We start from the raw sequence: 11,099 nt of genomic DNA on the forward strand, positions 1-11,099 counted from the left end.
CTAAAATAAACTAAACTAAACTAAACTACCTTACATTAACAAGTCAAAAACAAGATAGAATAAACACAATAATTGCTCATTCCATTTCTCTAAAAAACAATTCCACGTGTGAAATTGATAACCACTTAAGACAATACAAAAAATCGGAAACAAAAACTCTTATCCACATCATATGGTCTCTCCGATTCCACCAGAAGCTTTACCTTTCTCTCTCTAACACTTTCTAGAGAGAGAAACAAACTCCATCTCCTTCTCCTTCTCCTTCACCTCTTCCTCCCAATGCTCACTCTCCCTATTCCCCCCAAAACCACACAACAACAATAGTCAATAACATTAATATCAATAATAATAATAATAAGAATGGCCTTCCCTCAACTCCTTCCTCCTCCTTCCTCTTACCTCAATCACCCCAAAAACCCTACCTTATTTCCCCCAAAACCACACAATATTAATAATATTCATTTCAATTCAATGACCCACCACCACCACCGTCATCGGAAACTGACATACACCGTCCGCTGTTCCTCCGACAAACCCGAAAACTCGCATTCGAAAGACGTTGTGGAGCTCCCCTTGTTTCCGCTTCCACTTGTCTTATTCCCCGGTGCAATCCTCCCGTTACAGATCTTCGAGTACCGTTACCGGATTATGATGCACACTCTCCTCCAAACCGACCTCCGTTTTGGCGTAATCTACACCGATGCCACGACCGGTACAGCCGATGTCGGGTGCGTGGGCGAGGTCGTTAAGCACGAGCGCCTCGTCGACGACCGCTTCTTTATAATTTGTAAAGGGCAGGAGCGGTTTCGGGTTACCAAAGTTGTTCGAACGAAGCCGTATTTGGTTGCGGAAGTGGTGTGGCTCGAGGACCGCCCGTCTGGGAACGGGGACGAGGATTTGGAAGGGCTTGCGAGTGAAGTGGAGAGTCATATGAAGGATGTGATTCGGTTGTCGAATCGGTTGAATGGGAAGCCGGAGAAGGAGGCTGGGGATTTGCGAAGGAACTTGTTTCCCACGCCGTTTTCGTTCTTCGTTGGGAGTACGTTTGAAGGCGCTCCGAGGGAGCAGCAGGCGCTGCTTGAGTTGGAGGACACGATGGTGAGGTTGAAGAGGGAGAAAGAGACGTTGAAGAATACTTTGAATTACTTGTCTGCTGCTTCTGCAGTTAAAGATGTGTTTCCATCTTCTTCTGCTTGAACATGAATTTAAAAGTTTGTGATTCTTATAGTTACCAAATTAGTATTTATTTGTTGTTTTCAGTTTTGGTTTTTATTTGTAAAGATAAGATTCTAATACTTGGTAGTGAAATTATCTACTACAATATGTTTGGCAACAAAAACAAAATACCATCCATACATACTTCATATATTGGTTCTACAACAGTGATAAGCTTAAGATGATTCTGAGCTACACTCTCATATCATATGCTTTAATAAATATGTAGTTAAATAACTACCAATGGTTTATGAATATGCTAATGAATGAAACATATTAAAGAACTAATATATGACCTTCAAAAGTATTGTTGAGTGAGGGAGCTCTGACCACCAGATCTACCAAAATTGCTGTTCCTCTTGGGCTGTATTGCTAGAGTGCCATTGCCTGTTTGCTGCAAACATGTTCATATGGAGTGTTAGAAACCAAGAACATGACATATGACATACTTGATACAAAGCGTCTAACTTGACTTGTTTATTGAGTTGTGCTTTATCTCAATATAAGATCAAATGGGTCGAATAAATCTCTTTTTGCTAACTGGGGTTGGGTTAAAACGTGTTGATTATACCGAGTGTCGGTATCATGTTAGTACCTTGACGAACCGAACCGGTACTGACTGAACAACATCGGTACTTGTGTCGGTATTATAGAAACAGTGTCGCTATTTGTTTAATAACATCAATACCCGTACCGGCGTTCAAGGTTTTATGTTTGTAACTTTAGTTGATTAAGTTTTGAAGTTTAGCACACCACAACGCATGTGGGTGTGATACTAGCTTAACTCATTCATTGCAAAAGCTTGGAAAAAGAAAGAAAGAAAAGGTGTAAGTGGGTCAACCAAACCCAACCCGATCCGTTTCAGCATGTACTTCATAATCCTAGCAGGTAACCCAACCCGCCTATGCTGTCACTTCTATAGTAACTACTGACAACAGTGGCAGTTCACACATAATACTCGAGCAAATTAACCATACAAATATCAATGAACTAACCTTAAGGCACAAGTTCCTTTGAGAATCACAGATAGGATAATCAGACGGGCAACAGTGTCGCTGATCCTTGCAACAAATAGAGGCGTTCAACTCACAACACATCCATTTCAAGCAAATCCCAAGAACTTTTGTAGCACAACAACACGTTTCACCTTCACCACACCACGAAAACAAATTGCATTTGACTGGTTTTGGAGTAGGTGATGGTGGTGGATTAGGGCTGGTTTTTATTGGGTAAGAAGCTAACATGTTAATCCCACATAGCCCATTTGAATCGCCAATGTTCCGTTGCATGTACATGTACCCGTCCATTCCCCATGACGTTCCCCATGAGTTCTTTATTATCCAGTAATCAACCCCATCTTTGGAACCGTATCCAACTATTAAAACCGCATGATCTAAAGCAGTCGAACATGGCCCAGTGAATATTCCCTAATTATAATATGAACTCAGTAAATCAATAACTTCATACTTCATTTCTATTTCTTTTAAGACAGCTATTAAAATTATTATGATTCATGAGCACTAACCTTCGAGTATAACTGAAAAGCTCGCTCACTGCCGCATATACCTACACTCACAGGCTGAATTGCAACCGCTTGAAGTAGTTGAGCTTCATTATTTTCAGGGACATCAGTGTAACCATCAATGGTGACCACATGCGTTTTCATCTACAGTTTAATCAACATTAATTAACCAATTTGAGTTACATAAAGGTGGAAATGATGTACGAATCAACGATAACATCGATCATTACTTTGTTTTTATTGCAACTAGTTGCTCGGCCTTGATATGGATAATCCTCTTCGGTATCAATCCCTTTATTCTTAATCACAAACTCATACGCATAATCCATAAGTCCACCATCACATCCACTGTTAAAGCTTCTATCGCAATCAACCAACTCCTGCTCCGAAAGACTGATAAGCGATCCGGTTACTATTTGATTAATCCCCTCCATCGCTCCAGTAGCCGAAAATGTCCAGCATGCACCTATCCAACAAACATAACTAATTATCAATAAAAACATCAATTAAAATCAGTCATGATATGAACAACATATATAGTATATACCACAACTTCCTTGATCTTTGACCGTAGTAACAGCTCCTTTCTCTCGCCAATCGAGCGATTTAGGTATCTCCGTAGACGATTGAATAACCGAGCCACCACGGTTGAGTCTGATCGGATTAGACACCGACAGGCCGCGTAACCGAGCAAGTTTGAACTCATGGTGAGTGAGATCCGCAAAGGCATTGAGATCAAGCGTGTAGGAAGAGTTTGAACGGGCGTTGTGACGGAGAATGTAAGCGTAGTTGTCCTGGAAGACGTTGAATCTGTGTAACTGTTGTTCCTGTGTTGGGTATGATTTGTTGTGGTGGTGGCACCACTGTTGGAAGAGATCAGAGGTTGAGATGGTGGTTAGAGGTGATAAGATGAAGACGATGAAGATGAGTGGAATCCGCTGTGGCGGACGCATGGTTGGGGTGTGTGGTTTATGGTTAAAGTCAAAGTACACGTGGTAACTAGAGTTTTTGGTAGTGTAATTTGGTATGGTTTAAAAATAATGGAATGAAATCATGGATATGTTCCATCACTCTATCCCGGATCATCCACCTACCAAATCACTTCTAGTAAGTGCTTGAGGGGAACCAACACTTACCGGTTAACCGAGTAAAACGAAACTATGATTTGAACTGAAACTGGCCTGGTTTGGAACCGTATTTTAAAGAAACCGGTTTGTAATTATCTTAAAAAACTGACAAAACTGTCAAAAACCAATCATATAACGGTTTTAACTCAAAGCAAAATCGAACACGTTTGGAACTACTATTATAGAAACCGGTTTGTAATTGTTTCCACTGAACCGAAAACCGGCCAGAGCTGTCAAAAACCGATCATAAAGCGATTTCAGCACAAACCAAAACTGATCACAAGCTAGTTTTGATTTTTTGTTAGTGAACCAAACCGGTTTAAGTTTGGAATTGGTTTGTGCACCTCTAGTGAGGATAAAGGTGTACAAAAAACCAGCCCAATAGTCAATTAGAAAACCAGATTCAATCCAAACCATATAGTTGAAATTGGTTAGAAACCCGAGCCGGCTTAAAACCATACAAATCCGTTCCATTGGACGATTTTGAATGATAATCGATTCTTTCAAAATCGACTTCTATACATCTCTAGTTGGGGTTAAAGTCTTATGGTTGAAAAATGTATAGATATAGAAGTAGAATTAATGGGTTCCATAAGTCAGCCATCTAAGAAACAAAAGACCACTTATCCTAAATTATGGGTTTTACTCATCTTTGTTTTTTTTTTCAAATTGTTAACTATTATTAACAAACCAACAAAAAGAAGCACACCCATCTCCACAAGCCGGAGAGGAGCCCAAAAAAACAAGCAACTGCTTAAACTTGAAAGAACACCACTTAGACCAATTTATCGGTTTACAATTAGATCTATGTTTAAACCATAAAAAGCTTAGAGACTTAATTTCTCCAATTATGTCTTCAACCTTTATACTTTTGCCTTCAAACAACCTCTCGTTCCTAGCTTTCCAAATACTCCAACAGGTGATGCTCATAATTCTGTAAAAAAACATTCTTTTCCAAACCCCCTAAACCCGAGTTATGGTGTGCCTTTAACAAATCTTTAATCGAGAAGGCAAACACCAGAGGAGTTTTACACCACGAACTCACGAACCCCCAAACCGCCGAAGCCACATCACAACCAATGAAAATGTGATCCGCAGTTTCAATCTTTGAGTCACAAAGGCCACATAACCGAAAAGGAACATGAACATTTCTTCCTCGTAACGCCTCTTGGATAGGAAGTTTATCCATCTCCGCCCTCCAAACATGAATTTGACACTTTATTAGCACCCATTTGCTCCACTCCATTACAAAACTATTAGAGTAATCCCTCCTTAGAACTAGAAGATCTTTAACCGACTTAACCGAGAACGACCTCGTCGAATCTCTCAACCACAACCGGGATTACTAATCTTTGTTCTGCATCAAGTTTTCATGTCGTGTTAGAATGTTCAAGTTAGTGTCGGGCTAGGCCCGTTAACTAACGAACACCCGTTAAGCAAACATAACTAACTATATATGTGTACAATAATTGAGTTCAACGAAATTTTATATGCGCTATTTTATCCAAAACAAAACATAATCAAATAATTAACGACAACCATGATGATTCATTTAAGAAGCAACCATTTGGAGTTTGGACCAATTCGAAAAGGAATGTAGAAAAATTGTAAGTCTATGCCTCAGATCCAACGATTACGATTATTATTATTCACTCTATCCATAATAATATTCTTCCAAACAGAAACAAAGGCGTTCCTTCAACAATGGATGTCGATCCAAAGCAGTACGACCAAATCGTAAGTTTCATTTTAAATATCAACAATCAATCAATTGCTAGTCAACGATGCATCTTTCAACTATTTGCGATTCATTTTAGCCAATGATTGTTTTTTGTGTTCTAGGGTTCATAAATTAGTGACGTTTGCATAATCCACTAACCGAATACCATCCTGTACCAATGAAATTACAAATAACTAGAGTTTTGAACTAGAGTAATTACACCACAAGAAATAGGCTAAGTAATAATAATTACTCTCGTTTTTTTTTATCATTGTTGTTAATAGCGAGGATAGCGCTTGGTATAGCGCGCATCATAGCGAAGCGGTACTTTCCCACTACCTGATGTATAGCACCTCAATAACGTGATACATTGATAATTATGTTTTTTCTTTTTTCAAAAAAAAAAAATAAAAAATCAGAAACTGAATTTTTACGCATTATAATCTATTAAGCAGGACCAATCTCTCTCAACCAGCTCCACTGTAAAAACTCAATTTTGTGAATGAAACCCCTATTTTAAAAAAAAAAATTCTAATACCTTATCGCTAAACATCAAATAGAGCCCGTTATTTCATCGCTATAGCTGTGTAGCGTATAGGTAGGTTGTCGCTATATGATTCTTACTTTTCTCATGTTAAGAGTTGCTTGTATTTGATCCTAACACGCAAGTATAATCTCTCAAAAATATACTGGAAATTTGGTGATAGGTTGATATTCTTTATGTACTTCTTACTTGAAAAGTTTCATACTGTTAACTTCAATTTTGGAAAACAAGATACTTTTATGGTTATCTTAATGTTAAAAAGTTTATTTTTGTGTGTATGATATTCTTTATGTACTTCTTACTTGAAAAGTTTCATTTTTTTATTTCTTATTTTCTTAACTTTCACTAATGAAATTGGCAGAAAATTAATGACAAAGATAGTCACAATATTATCTTAACATATCTCATACATGGTTGCTATAAAGACACACTGGAATCACTTGTTGCTACTACCGGACTAAAAGTGTCCGCTGCTCAGCTCGAGGACCTGGAGAAAAGAAAGCGTATGGTTTTATTATTCTTGAATCTTGAATCAAAATAAAATTGCAAAGAGTTCTGTATATGATGATGTTTTTGAGACATTTTTTAACATAACATTTCAGGAATTTTAAACTATGCGTTAAAGGGTAAAGCATTGGAAGCTATTCATTTGACAGAACAGATGTCACCCGACCTTCTTGAAAATAATAAGGACTTGCATTTTGATCTATTGAGTCTTCATTTTGTTGAGCTTATCTGCTCAAAGAAATAGTGAGAACAAATTAACAATAATATTGTTTAGTTTACAACCTTTTATGTAATTATTTTACTAAGTTTACATAATTCATGGCAGCACAGAAGCTATTGAATTTGGTAAAGACAAGTTGACCCCTTTTGGGAAAGTTCAAAAATATATTGAAAAGCTCGAGGTACGTTCTCTTTTCATGGAAGAAAGTCGGGTTTATATTTTTATTAACAAATTGCGCGTTTCGTTCTATATACTAAGTAAATAACATAAATCATACTTTATGTTCAATTTTGTCAAAGTTTACGTCCTTTCCACTAATGGGCGTTAGATCTGATTGTTAAATCCAGTCGTATGCACTGCACATGAGGGTATCTTGGTCATTTTACCAACTTAAAAATGACCATAATACCCTCATGGATAGTGTACATGACTGGATTTAACCGACAGATCTAACGTCTGTTAGTGGAAAGGATGTAAACTGCAACAAAATGTGAACATAAAGGATGATTTCTGTTATTTACTTAGTATAAAGAATGAAACGTGCTATTTGTTCAAGTTTTATTGATATTAATTTTTTATGAGTTTGGTTAATAAATGACTTAATGCTATACAGGATTTTATGGCCTTGCTAGCTTATGAGGAACCAGAAAAATCACCTGTGTTTCATCTACTTAGCTTGGAGTACCGACAACATGTTGTAGATAAGTTGAACAAAGCAATTCTTGGTGTGTATATTTTATGATCTCTGCTTATACTTTTATGTCTTTTATTTTTTATTTCTTGTGTGATTTATGTCACTTTCAGCACATGCAAAGATGCCAAGTTATTTAGAACTAGAGAGGATAGTGCAGCAAGCAACTGTGGTTAGACAATTCTTGAGTGAAGAACTTGGAAAGGTAAAAAAAATTGAAACTTTTTGCTTTGTTTTGGTTCATTTTTGAACCCTTCGAATGCTTGTTCAACAATGATAACTAATAAGAAAGATATATAAGGTATTCATCATTATTGGTTTGTTTTGCAGTATGACTTAGCTGTGTGCATTAAATCAAAATAACCGAACCGTAACCGAAGCCAATAAAAACTGAGGGTTTGGTTTTATATTTTTTCTTAAAACTAATTTTTCGGTTTGGTTATGCAACCAAAAACCGAACCGAGCTGCAAAAGAAAATTAATTTTATGTAATATATAAGAAATCAATAAATGGCGTAGCCTAAAATTTTAGGTCTAGATGTGTAATAACCGTTTAAATCATTAATTAATTAAAGAAAATTTAGGCCTAAGTTCATTATTTTGGGCCTTCATATTTCACCCCTAAATTTTTAAGCCCAAATGGTAAAACCAAAAATATGAAATCCATCCAAACCCATTAATCTAAATGGTTTTCAAAAACCCAAAAACAGAATTTTTGGTTTTTGTTTCAATTTGAGCCCAAAGGCGACCTGTGCAGAGCCACCGGTAATATGGCATGTTAATTTAAATTTAAAATTAATAATAGTAATTCCATGTGGGTACTTTAAAGCATTTAAGTATAATAATTGCCTCCTAATCTCTTAGTACATATTTTAATGCAGGATGTACTATCACCATTCTCATTAAAGGATTTCCTGAAGAGGAGTTAGATATGCTAATACGTGTTTTCCAACACAATAACAAGCAGGATTGGTATGTTGTATTAGTTGTAATACACACTTTTTTGTTTTAGATGAGGAGGTATATCTAATCTCCTAATCACTAACCCGACTTGTCACATTACATGTATAAAAACCCTTGTAGTTTTCAACTTGTATGTGGGTTGAGGTCGGGTGGAAGAAAAGTGTCGTTAATAGTTTAAATTCGTTTATATGATGTAAAGATACATTTGTAAGAACAAACACATTTTCTTTTTGCTTTTCCCTTTTCAATGATTTCTGATATAAATGTATATGTTATCAAGTTAACTTTTCTACACTCTGAAGTGGTTCAAGTGTCAATTTGGCCAAATTTCAAAACCCAAAAAACCGAAACTGAAAGAATTGGTCTATAAGATGAATGTCAGCACAATTTTTGTTGAACTTGAGCTACTTGTTACTAATCATGCTTATCATTGAAACGTATTTAAATCAAAATGAAGGCAATGGCATACTGGATTTATGAAAACGTTTTTAAGGGTTGTTGATGCATTTAAAATTTAAAATTGATAAAAGTGAAAATTTGTAAACTGCTTGATCTATTTGATTAACAATGGTTATGTGAAGATTAGCGTATAACATTTGCAGCGCATATGTTATGCGCTAATCTATTAGCTTGCTGATATTTTATTAAGAGGTTACTAGCATCTCATTTTCACTTGTGTAAGTTGGGTTTTCTCAACCTCCAACTTGAGGTGGGATGTGAAGATTAGCGCATCACACATGCGCCGCATATGTTATGCCTATATATAGGTTTTCTTGTTCTTGCAACTTCTTCATTTTGGTTGAAATAAAATCTCTCTGCTTCTTTTCTTTTTTGTTATGTGTCATCGTTTTTCGACGATTACATGTTCTAAGCTTGTTTGAAAAATCCGTTCTAGTGTAACTTAGTTGAACTCTTTTTGTTTTTTTTTTGAAGTTACAAAGGAGTTGGTTTTGAGTTGAAATAACGTGAGAGGTTTGAACCCAATTTTGGTGATATAGACAACATGATGTCTATATTTATAAGGTTAATTATTGTTACAGTTGACGTATTGGTGCAATGACATGGGGTTGATGATTAAGGTTTGGGATTTTGTGGTCTCATGTTTAAAACTAGACTCAAGGGGGTTTTTCTGTAGTGATGGGTTTCTGAGTGAGTCAGACTTGAAGCGTTAGAACAATATAGGCTGACACCTTGTCTCAATAACTAAGTGAAATATTGGTCAATATATTGGTACCGATAACATCGGCGATATTGACCGATATTTTACCGATATATCACTGATATTCCCGATGTCAGGGTTTTTAATCTAAATTTTCAACTTTTAGTGTTTAATGTTGGTGTTTTGAGTCTTAATGAGTTCCTACTTGCTACAATTGTTAGTGTTTTGTAAGTTGGAAAAGGATAATTTGTTAATAGTAGGAGAGTATACTGAATTATTAGTTTTAAAGTGTTATATATATAAATTTTGCATGATATTAAAATTACTGATATCCCACCGATATCTCACCGCGATAATGGATATCTCAAATATCGGTCCTTGATCGATATCTGATATTTTCCTGCATTAACTGCTTAACTCAAGAAGACTCACTCAGGTATTGGAGGTAGATCCAAACGCTGTTACAAAAAATTATAGTTGGGTTAGTAATAAAGTTCGTTAATTGAACCAATATGTGGAACAAATGAGCTATATATTTAGTTGGTTGACTTTTAGGAAGTCAACAAACGGTGGTGGAGGAAGCACGCGACAAACCAAATGGAACATCAGAAATGACCACATCGTCATCGTCATCATCATCTTCCAAGGATCTTTTCTTAGCACCCTTAAAGAAAGCAACTGTCTTCCCGCCTCCGCCTTACGACTCCTTCGCTCCGCGGGAAGATAAGCGCATGATGTGGGGTCTCTTACCTGAAAAAGAACAAATACATCAGTAAAACTCTCGACTATTGCAAATAACGACAAAACTAAATACTAACCTGCTGAGGGGTCCTCGAAGCTCGAAGGAGGAGAAGCCGGTGGAGGCAATGCTTGATCTCCTGGGGGTGGGGAACACAAATTGTTGGCCATTCGCGACAGAATGGGTTCTTCCCGCAGACCCAACGCCCGTCGGAAAAGCGTCTTAACTGCTTTAGGAGTAGGCTGCAGCAACAACAGGGGATCATCTACTACTGCAAAATAGGTGAAGTTAGATAATGTTAATGTATCAGTTTACATCTCGGTATCTGTATTAATGTATTTTGGGAAGCGATTAATGCATAGGTTAATTTTGTTCTTTTAATGTAAGTCTTATTCGTTAATGTATAATAACGAACGAGATACGCGTGTTTTGTTCTCATTCGTTAAGGATGTTTAACGAATGAGTTAATGCATGAGAGTTAACGTATGTAAGCCATTCGTTATGGTTTGTATAACGAATGGCATAGAGAATGGAACGCTCATTCGTTAGGCATGCCTAACGTATGAGTCGTCTCTCCTATATATACCCTGTAAGCTATTTATAAATTAACGAAGTTCATTATCTTAAATTAAACATACTGTTACTTTGTCCAATTGCTCTCTCAACACACACTAAAGTAATCCTTCGTTCCTT

General features: G+C 36.6%; 3 protein-coding genes across 3 annotated transcripts; 2 read left to right on the top strand and 1 right to left on the bottom strand.

Moving 5' to 3' along the window:
• Window positions 1-471: 471 nt before the first annotated feature.
• Window positions 472-1,273, top strand: LOC143545840 (uncharacterized). Its single transcript, XM_077037653.1, has one exon. It carries the CDS (start codon window positions 472-474, stop codon window positions 1,195-1,197), a length of 726 nt encoding a protein of 241 aa, XP_076893768.1. The 3' UTR covers window positions 1,198-1,273.
• A 178-nt stretch (window positions 1,274-1,451) lies between these two features.
• Window positions 1,452-3,690, bottom strand: LOC143545850 (cysteine proteinase COT44-like). The gene is made up of 5 exons (XM_077037661.1): window positions 3,285-3,690; window positions 2,968-3,203; window positions 2,741-2,881; window positions 2,211-2,642; window positions 1,452-1,609 (listed from the first exon to the last, which is right to left on the bottom strand). Exons 1-5 carry the CDS (start codon window positions 3,688-3,690, stop codon window positions 1,514-1,516), a joined length of 1,311 nt encoding a protein of 436 aa, XP_076893776.1. The 3' UTR covers window positions 1,452-1,513.
• A 1,861-nt stretch (window positions 3,691-5,551) lies between these two features.
• Window positions 5,552-10,443, top strand: LOC143545860 (uncharacterized). Its single transcript, XM_077037665.1, has 8 exons — window positions 5,552-5,601; window positions 6,490-6,631; window positions 6,731-6,878; window positions 6,961-7,036; window positions 7,469-7,580; window positions 7,660-7,751; window positions 9,549-9,657; window positions 10,223-10,443. Exons 1-8 carry the CDS (start codon window positions 5,569-5,571, stop codon window positions 10,441-10,443), a joined length of 933 nt encoding a protein of 310 aa, XP_076893780.1. The 5' UTR covers window positions 5,552-5,568.
• The last annotated feature ends 656 nt before the right edge of the window (window positions 10,444-11,099 follow it).

Source organism: Bidens hawaiensis, unplaced genomic scaffold (assembly GCF_021521415.1).
Source record: "Bidens hawaiensis isolate Kalapana, Puna unplaced genomic scaffold, B.hawaiensis_p1.1 tig00000904_1, whole genome shotgun sequence".
Taxonomy (NCBI): Eukaryota; Viridiplantae; Streptophyta; class Magnoliopsida; order Asterales; family Asteraceae; genus Bidens; species Bidens hawaiensis.